General features: G+C 38.1%; 2 protein-coding genes across 6 annotated transcripts in view; one reads left to right on the forward strand and one right to left on the reverse strand.

The window, feature by feature from the left end:
* The first annotated feature begins 14 nt into the window (after positions 1-14).
* gga3b (golgi associated, gamma adaptin ear containing, ARF binding protein 3b) lies at positions 15-7101 on the forward strand. Of its 3 annotated transcripts, none has more exons than XM_024271647.2 (17): positions 15-111; positions 1433-1517; positions 1593-1665; positions 1735-1833; positions 1918-2041; positions 2132-2235; positions 2320-2400; positions 2472-2609; positions 2742-2823; positions 2914-3030; positions 3108-3356; positions 3539-3621; positions 3858-3994; positions 4854-5137; positions 5215-5384; positions 5480-5590; positions 5660-7101. In XM_024271647.2, exons 1-17 carry the CDS (start codon positions 72-74, stop codon positions 5768-5770), a joined length of 2088 nt encoding a protein of 695 aa, XP_024127415.1. In that variant the 5' UTR covers positions 15-71; the 3' UTR covers positions 5771-7101. The 3 variants fall into 3 exon arrangements, with proteins under 3 accessions (XP_024127415.1, XP_024127417.1, XP_036069173.1); XM_024271649.2 differs by lacking the exon at positions 15-111 and adding an exon at positions 248-319; XM_036213280.1 differs by lacking the exon at positions 15-111 and having other exon boundaries at positions 1037-1517.
* A 54-nt stretch (positions 7102-7155) lies between these two features.
* The window catches only part of nup85 (nucleoporin 85), a 7755-nt gene continuing 5632 nt past the window's right edge, over positions 7156-9278 (reverse strand). For all 3 annotated transcript variants that reach the window (XM_036213281.1, XM_024271753.2, XM_024271752.1), the window contains 5 exons: positions 9165-9265; positions 8818-8918; positions 8541-8692; positions 7520-7621; positions 7156-7342 (listed from right to left, as the gene is read on the reverse strand). In XM_036213281.1, the coding sequence (XP_036069174.1) occupies positions 7244-7342; positions 7520-7621; positions 8541-8692; positions 8818-8918; positions 9165-9265 (555 nt within the window). In that variant the 3' untranslated portion in view covers positions 7156-7243. The remainder of the gene's footprint in view (positions 7343-7519; positions 7622-8540; positions 8693-8817; positions 8919-9164; positions 9266-9278) is intronic.

Raw genomic sequence — 9278 nt, forward strand, 5'->3', positions numbered from 1 at the left:
TTCCTAAATGTGGTCTTTATGTTTGACAGTCTCGCACGCAGATTGGTGACATCCCGCGATGTTTTAGTGCAATGGCGTACGAGGAAGGGGAGTCGCTCGAATCCTGGCTCAGTGAGTGATTAATCTCGTTATGTGCAATGTGTAGTGTGTAAATTAAATAAGAAATTGTCTGCTTTGGAAGTGGAAGGAAATGACAGTCAGCCCGTAAGCTGTCAGCCCTTTTATTTGTTACACAGTGTGCAAAAATCCCGTCTGCGCGGCTGTCTGCCTGTCTGCATCATCGGGATGGGTGGAGAAGTCAATCCGCAGTGACAGCTCAGTGCGTGCACTGATTGAACAGATTATTGTCCTTAAATGGTGTTTGGTGCAGCTTTCAGGCGCCCACATTTGAATGATTGTGAAAGCAATAGAGAAAATGCTAAATAATAAGAAGCAGTTCAGTCATAGTGACAATTCTTCACAATTAGACATAATAGTAGTAGCTGTTTCATCACAGTTTATTTTTTATTTTTTTTACTAAAATAAATCTAGTTAAAAGGGGGGTGACATAAACTTTTAATTCCCACTGTTAATAAGTGATGTTGCTCTCAGCTTTGTTTTTGTTAACTTTAAATGTTAAAAGACACTATTATTTGTGTGTAAGATTAATATTTTAATGTTCTTTCTTTAGTGTAGGACATCATTGCTAAAATACAGACTAGGTCACTATTTGCCTCAAGATTTTTAAAAAATCAATTCAATTTTCATATTTTCATTCCAAAACCAATCTATTATGTTAATAAAAAGTGTCTACTTTGTTGTGTGTGTGATTATTATCTTACCGCATAACACACATTTTTTAAAATTATTTATTTTAAATTCTAAATATAATCTTATAATTTCCTTTATTTAGACAAATGAGAAAATATGTGTAATTAAAAACAACTAAATATTGTTTTTTTCTAGTTCTGTCATGAAACCTGTTTACTTCATAGCACTTAACCTTGTAGCACTTTATAAAAATATATGTCATTCATCTTTTTCCTTAATTTTCTTTATTTTCTATTAGTAGTTGTAGCAACTATCTTTTTTTCCTCCAACAAACTGCATAAACGCTTTTTCATTTTCTGTAACTAAAACTTTCAGAACAACATTTGAATGGACCTGAACAATTTTAATTTTTATTATTATTTTTAGCCGATCTAATACTTTTTTTTTCTTTTTTTTTAAGAAAAATACAAAATCAAAAGAACATCAAAACATTTTTTAGGACAAAATGATTCCTTGTAATTTAGGAAATTACCTCAAATCAATTAATAATGATTTCCTTTTTTTTTAGTAGCAATTACTTTTTAAGCTATTTACAATGTTTTAATGTATTTTTTTTTTAAGTGTGATGCTAAATGTGTTGCTCAGTTTCTTTTGTGTCAACATAGATGTTCTCCACTTACAGATAAAGCCACCCATCCAACTAACAGACAAGAGGACTGGGAGTACATCATTGGCTTCTGTGATCAGGTTAACAGAGAGTTGGAAGGGTAAGTTGATGCACTTTATGAATGCATATCAACTGAGGAAATGCTTTTTTTATTATTTGGACCTCTTTGTTGCAGCCCTCAGATTGCAGTGCCTCTGCTTTTGCACAAAATCTGTTCACAAGAATGGGAGGCTCTTCAGGCTCTGACGGTAGGAAGCAGCTCACTTTTGCCCCCAATTTAACCCAACGGTTGATACAAATGATATGTTAATGTGCAGGTACTGGAGGCCTGTATGAAGAACTGCGGGACGAGGTTTCACCGTGAAGTTGGAAGGTATCGATATTTAAATGAGCTGGTAAAACTGGTTTCTCCAATGGTGAGCAAGTGAACAGTTAACATATGTGCTGATGAAAGCAACAGTGGTTGAATATTTATAGTGTCTCTCATCTGATGTTTGCAGTATGCGGGTACAAGTACTCCAGACAAGGTGAAGAAGAGGATCATAGATATGCTGTGCAGCTGGAGAGTTGCTTTTCCCAACGAAACCAAGATCAATGATGCCTACACGGCACTCAAGAAGCAAGGTGGTTTGTAATAATGAAAGGCTTTTATTGCAAATATTAAAAAAGCACCTACTTTACAGAGGATTGATTGGTTTGTGCTGTCCTCATCAGGCTTAGTGACACATGAGCCGGAGCTCCCAGTGGACAAGACTCTGATTCCTTCTCCTCCGACACGACCGAAACACCCAGTCTTTGACAATGAGGACATGGGCAAGGTGAGGGATGAAGTTTAATAGTACACTTTTACTTTTCTACAACAAGTTAGGTTGAACTAACAGACTGTCTTTGTTGACGTGCAGCTGCTGGCTGAGCTCCTTCGAAGCAAAAACCCAGAAGATCTTCAAGAGGCCAACAGGTTAATCAAAAACATGGTGAAGGAGGTGAGACTTTAGCAGAACTGGCGAAGTTTCTGTTTGAGCCGATGTGACGGTTGTGTCATCATCATCATCAGGACGAAGTTCGGGTGCAGAAGGTCACAAAGCGAATGCACACTTTGGAGGAGGTGAACATCAACGTCAAGTTACTGACGGAGATGCTGTCACATTATGATAAAGACAACTCCAGTGACTCGGACAGAGAGATCATAAAGGTTTGTGCTGCATCATTAAAGCTCTGATCATTCTTATAGTTAAATGAATACAAAACTAAAGAAAAAACATATTTTTTCATTATACTTTGCTGTTTTTGTTCTCTGAACAGCCTGTCCTTTGTTTCTCCTCAGGAGCTCTATGAGCGATGTGACAAGCTGAGGCGCGCTGCGTTCAAGATGGCCACCGAGGCCGAGGACAATGACACCAGTTTAGGTTTGCCAGATCCTCTTCACTCGATTAAACCCTTTTCTCCTTTTGAGTTCCTGTTTTCATGCTGTAGTTTGTATCCCCCGCCCTTGTCAGGTGACATCCTCCAGGCGAGCGATGACCTCTCCAGAGTCATCAACTCCTACAGGAAGATTGTTGAGGGACAAGTGGTCAACGGTGACGGTGATGAGCCTCAAAGCTCGGCTCCTTCAAGTGGGATGTTGTGTTTGAATCATTTTTTCGTTGTTTTTTTGGTACAGGTGAGTTAAATCTGTTTTTCTCTAATTTAGCAGAGACTACAGATACGTTGGTTGACCTTGGCGGTCTCGACGCTCAAAGTTCTCCACGCCCCACACCTCCTCCCTCCCAAACATGCCTTTACGTCCCAGACGCCTCAATTTCTGCTATCCCGGTGCTGCCTCCTCCCCCCAAACGGGCCGCCGGCTCCCTCGGCAGTCAGAGCAGCAGCCCGAGCCACCCGTCCACAGACAAGACCTCCACTGTACTCTCTCTGCTTGACGACGAGCTGCTGTCTCTCGGTAGAGTTTGGCTTTTGCACACACTGGAAGACTCAAACACTTAAGCGAACTTCAGAGGGCTTCAAAAACACGTTTGGCTTTAAGATTTGCTGTTTTTTCTGACAGCTTTAAAGCACAATGTTAGACTTTTCAGACCTGCAGCTTTAAATATTCACCTGGAAGTGGCTTCTCTTTTCTTCCAGCACTGAATGACCCTCCGACTTCTGTAAGCAGCCACACAAAGCCCAATTTGGGGGAAACCTCCAGTCAGTGGACATCCTTACAGGTACATGATGTATAATAAGAATAATATGAGTCTTTCATTTACAAATTTATACACAATAGCTGAAAAAAGTCTAAATTATTGCAGATATTTCCTTGTTTTGCTGTATTATTACTCAGATCCTCTTAAGCCACCTTACATTACAGTCCCTTAAAAGGGTCTCAAAAATTCTTAAATTTAACTTTTAGGAACCCCAGTCTGTAAGTCAGAGCAGAGGATAACTCGTCTTGTCTTTGCAGGCCCCCACCGCAGGTCTGGACATGTTTGGCAGTGTGGCATGTTCAGGTCCAGCCGTGCCTACAGTGGAACCAGCCGCCACGCAGAGTCCACAGAACCTCCAGAATCTGGCTATGATGGGCTTTACAGATCAGCAAAGGTGCAGAGTCCAGATCAGAAAAGTGTTGATTCTTTACGTAAAGAATAATTAATAAAAACAAAGGAATTTAAGCAGGGCCAGAGCTACAGGGGGACAAGGGGTGACAGCTGGCTCCATGCAAAAAGCTTGCCCGCCACAATTTTGAATCAATATCAATTCATTATTGTCATAGATTAAGAATTAATGTTTTAACCTTTATACACTAGAGCTCCAGTGTTTGTTCTTTTATTCACTGTAATTTTTTAAGTTAACATGATCAACATAATTCCAGCAGACTCTGAAGGAGACAAGCGGTTAAGTATTTCAAAAATAACAGAAGCCCTTTTTTAAAAGGAAATAAATACAATAATAAGAATAAATCTGTTAGAAATAAGTATTTTGATCATTTTATTTGTAAGGGCCTTCCAATCTGCTGTTCTCATTTGCCACCCTTCTAAAGTCTTCTGCCCCCATATAAAATGGTCTAGCTTCACCCCTGAATCTGAATATTTAGTCTTTTAATATTCAACCACTCACATCCATTTCTTAAGTTTATAGCATTAAAATTATAAGAAAATGTAAAAATTGTCTTTTAAAAATTCTTTTATTTTGATGGATGATGCATTAAGGTGCATTAATGCCATTTTTGTTATATGTTGCCTGCATTGCTGCTGTTTAAATCACAGAATGTGTTGTAAAGTATTTTTTAAATAAAATACGTCAAAGTTTAAAGATAACTTTTTTTTCTGTCTACAATTGTTATTTCATTTTTTTCCCCTCTAAAATCACATTTTTAGTCATGTTGCCTAATTTTAAAACTCTTTTTTAAAATATACTGTGGTCAATCTGATCTTAGAAATATGTTTATTTGTTTTTTTAGATTGTCCAGCCAGATGACAGCAGCAGGAAGCATTTTTGGAATACCAGCAGCACCGGCCCCGACCTTCATGCCTGTGCAGAGCGCCCATCCTGCAGCTTCACTTTTCCACAGCACAATGCCCAGCTCCCCCGCCTTGTCCCGCACCCAGAGTCAGGCCGTGGCTCCAGGCAGCCCTGTCTTCCGCTCCCTGTCCCCTTGCCATCCACCCCTCCAGAGCAGTCCAGACAGAAGCGCAGACATCTCTCTCAGCAATGTGCATGTTCCTTTGGAGGCCATCAAACCCAGTGAGAACTACAAAGAAGTCAAGCTTGAAGGTGCCAACATTTCTTAACCCTAACTGTTGATTTTTCTCTCCTTTTAGGTAAAGTCTTACCCGTCACTGCCTATGATAAAGATGGGGTCCGTGTGCTCATCAACTTTGCGTCCGATTCTCCTCCGGGGAGACCTGACGTGTTGGTGATGGTGGTGTCCATGCTCAACACAGCACCCATGCCTGTTAACAATGTGGTTCTGCAAGCTGCTGTGCCAAAGGTGAGGAGAAACTTTCAACTGAATCTGTCTGCGATTTAAAAGAAAAATACCTACAACTAAAATTATAACTGCATTCCCGTTAAATCTTCTGCTAGTCAATGAAGGTGAAGTTGCAGCCTCCATCAGGAACAGAACTGGCCCCCTTCAACCCCATCCTGCCTCCAGCCTCCATCACTCAGATCATGCTGCTGGCAAACCCAACAAAGGTGAGGCAGGAAGCCCCATTCAAAGCAAAACCTTCATCCTATAGAAACTAATGTTTTTCTGCTTTACAGGAAAAGGTGCGCCTGCGCTACAAACTGTCTTTCACACTTGGAGAGCGTCTGTGCAACGAAGTAGGAGAGGTGAACCAGTTCCCCCCACCAGAAACATGGGGACAGCTATAGCGGCATGATCCTCGCTCAGTGTTTGTGTGCTCTCGTTCATTCCAGAAAGACAGGAGAGGATGTTGGATTTTTTTAGCTTTACATTTCTTACATACATGTTCATTTTTTTCAGTGTTGTTATTGGCACTGCAGGGTTAACAGAAACCTTTGTGCAGTTATAAAACTAAAGAAAATATTAAATTCAGGAGTTTTCGCAAGCCTTGAATGCAAAGCAGAATTTGACTGAAGCTTTATTTAACCAATGTTTGCACTTTTATTTCTGTAAAATAATGTTTACAAACCTCCAGACATGTGAAAAATCCTCAAGAGTATAAATAAACAAAATGTCATAATGTTTTTAGAAAAGTATTCAACCAGAATAGTTCCTTTCAATTCCCTGGTGATTAGCTTTAGCTAGCTAACCTTGCTAGCTTACAGCTTCAAATTTACCCATTTAAGCTCAGTTGTTTTATGTTTTTTGAACATTTTTAACTTACAAATAATGAAGGGAAAGTGCGTCACCAGGGCCTTAGCCTGAAATGAAAGCATTATATTTCAGTGTACGTTCAGGGTCATTGGTATAAATGGTAACAAACAAAAGGAGTTCAAGTCCCACTCTAATCATCTTCTGAGATATTTTGAAAGCATTCCCAGTGATTTTTTAGCAATTAATTCTGCTCAACTTTGGCCCTGTGGCTACATGTTTAGCTGATTAGCTCAGGTCCTAAGATGTTGATTATAATTATGCTGTTTTTAGCTAAATTTTTACTTTCCACGACAGTTTCTGCAGAGTGGCAGTTGTTCATTAGAAATTTGCCTCAGAGTTGTGGGCAGGACTGTTGTCGCAGTCTTTCTGTCACTGAGAGCTCAAAGCAGAGAGATGTAGGGTATTTTCTATTGCAAATTAGCTCTTTTTCCAACAGTATTTTTTTCATCTGCTCCTGATTCACGATTTGAAAAAATACATTCTCAGAAATGCCATTTTGAGCTTAATTTTCATTATAAGTCTCTTCCATTATTAAAAAAAAGCGACAAGAACATTTTAAAAACGTGATTTTCATGAATGGGTTTTTAATTGATTCACTTGAATTCTTTTTCTTTTATTTTGAGACTGACCATTTTGTTTTGCAGTTTGGGAGTGAATGTGTCTTGTGACATTAGCAGAATATTTTCAACACTTCTATTTTATTAGGATATCATGATCTGAGAGTGAAAGTGTCCTGAGTCAATGTTGGAATGGATGTACAGAGGTGTTTCATGTAAATATTGTGAGATGTGTCTGTTTACTGTAAATTATGGAAACGTAATGTGCCATCTGTTTGCTGCTTGAAAATAAAGAATAAAAAAACTTGGTGAGTGTCTGATATTCTCCTTTAAAATTATTTATTTTGAAATAAAAAAGCAGATTAAGGTTGAGAATTATTTTTATTATCAAAAGTCACAAAAGTTATTTGATTTTATGTACATCATGAAAAAGAATAGAGGAGCTGTGCTTCATGTTTCCACTGTTCCCTCTTTGACTATGGCCATGGCCAGGTTTCTTGACAGAGCGAGTCTCAGGAGCTCCACTTTGGTCAACTCTACATCTTCCTCCTAAAAGGAAAATAATGTTAAAAGCTTTTAAACAAACTTCCTATTATCAAAAACAGTCTCAAACATTGAGAGATGTACCTTTTCAGGGATTAAAAGGTACAAAACAAAACAGGGAAAAACTCTTACTTTGAAAGGTTCAATGAACGTTTCAGTAGTTTGAAAAAAGGAAACTCATACCTGCATGGATTTGTCTGAGTCAGGAGATGGAGTGTTCAGTGAGGACGTGAGCTCCTCTAAACAGAACATCAGCTCGTAGGTTTGGTCTGCTGAGAAGATCACCTAAAAAAATAGATAAACTTCATTATCTTGAATCTTTTCTCTAAAATGCATCAACCTACAGCTTGGCACTTAAGGCTGTAAGATATCAACAATATCATGCACAAATGATGTTTAATGCAAAAAAGGAAAAAAAACACAATAAATCATTTAAAAGTGAATATTTAAGAAAAAATACTCCAATACTTTGTGAATTAATAAAAAAAAGCCTAAATTTAGTTTTATATGGTTAGGCCTACATGTGTGTGAAAACTCACATACAAGCTGACCTTTTAAAACTTGTTTTTTTGTTTTTTTAGAATAATGATGATGCTATGGATCAAAAGAGATTATTATATTACAAAAATAAATGTATTATAAAAAGATGAGAGTATTAAAAAGAACAAAGCAACAACTTTGTCAATAAAGTAAGTTAAAGAAGCATTTTTTTCTTTTATTATATTTTTAACAATATTTTTAGACATACTTAAAACTTTAAAAATCATTTTTAGACCAGGAACATTTGTGTTCAATTGGGCACCTTGTTTGGTCTGTTTAAGACGACGAAAGTACATTTTCATTTTTGCATTTTTGATGGAGGTTTGTACCAAAAAATATTTAAAGCATCTCAATGCTCATGCAACATTTACCGGCTTCAACCTTCCTTTAGAGGGAATCTAAGAGTCTTCTTTGTAAAGGGAAGCATTTATTGTGTTTTTTTTTATCTAAAGCTAGATCTAGTACCTGTGTGAGACTTTTCCAGGTGGTTTAGACCACTTTTGAGATCAATTTGTGAGGGGAAACCAAACTTTTTTTTATAAATATCCTGATAATTCAAATCAAATCAAACTTGACATTTGAACAAAACTGTCTGTAAATCTCTGTTGGACCTTATTGATTGCTTGTGTAAAAACAACTCCTCAAAAGCCTGATTTTGACTGACCTCTTTCTGCTCCAGCAGAGGCAGGGCATCAGTCAGCAGGGTCATCCAGAAGCTCCGGGGAGCAATCTTAGCCGTCATGAGAGAGAGAAGCAGCTTTGCAGCCTCCTTGAAGCGCTTCTCCCCGTAAAGCTTGTGAAACTCACGGTACTTCCCTAAACAAACACACAAGTTTCACAGGCAAAATTCTAGAAATAAAAAAGCTGTTTTCCAATGAGTATATAGATTTATGGGTCATAAAGGAGGAGGAGCAACAGCTTAGGTGTATTTTAGTGCATACCAAGAAAAGTGAGTCTGTCGCTCAGCAGCATGGCTGGACCCAAGTTGTCGATCAAATCCAGATCAGAAAAGGTTCCTTTGGCGCAGTAATCCTGTAAAAACCTAAGGAAAAAAAACAGAAAGATGTCATTTTGTTTTTTTCCAGTACAGAGATTTATTTTTGAGGTTTAAAATATACAATAAAGATCCACCTAAATACAACTCCTTAAACAGAACTTGGAAGCTCATTAGTGATTTACATCCAAAAATATCAAAAAGATTTGGGAAATCTTTAATAACTAAGATGTCCATCATAGCTAAAAGTTAAATAGACGGAACAATGAATGCAAATTGTAAAGAGGAGTTAACCTTTCAGAGATGAGGGTGGCAAAGGCGGCATCTTTGGCTCTGATGCTCCAGGAGAGGGCGGAGCCAAGTCTGTTGTTTCTTAAGGCTCTCATGGCCATGATCTTACAGATACTC

The sequence above is a fragment of the Oryzias melastigma genome, linkage group LG8 (genome assembly GCF_002922805.2).
Source record: "Oryzias melastigma strain HK-1 linkage group LG8, ASM292280v2, whole genome shotgun sequence".
Lineage (NCBI taxonomy): Eukaryota > Metazoa > Chordata > Actinopteri > Beloniformes > Adrianichthyidae > Oryzias > Oryzias melastigma.

Excerpts from the sequence above, each read along its gene's own strand:
- gga3b (XM_036213280.1), top strand. The coding sequence starts at position 1,354 with ATGTATTTTTTTTTTAAGTGTGATGCTAAATGTGTTGCTCAGTTTCTT. Across the intron at positions 2,236-2,319 it reads ACAATGAGGACATGGGCAAG|CTGCTGGCTGAGCTCCTTCG; the intron begins GTGAGGGATGAA and ends GTTGACGTGCAG. Across the intron at positions 2,401-2,471 it reads TCAAAAACATGGTGAAGGAG|GACGAAGTTCGGGTGCAGAA; the intron begins GTGAGACTTTAG and ends CATCATCATCAG.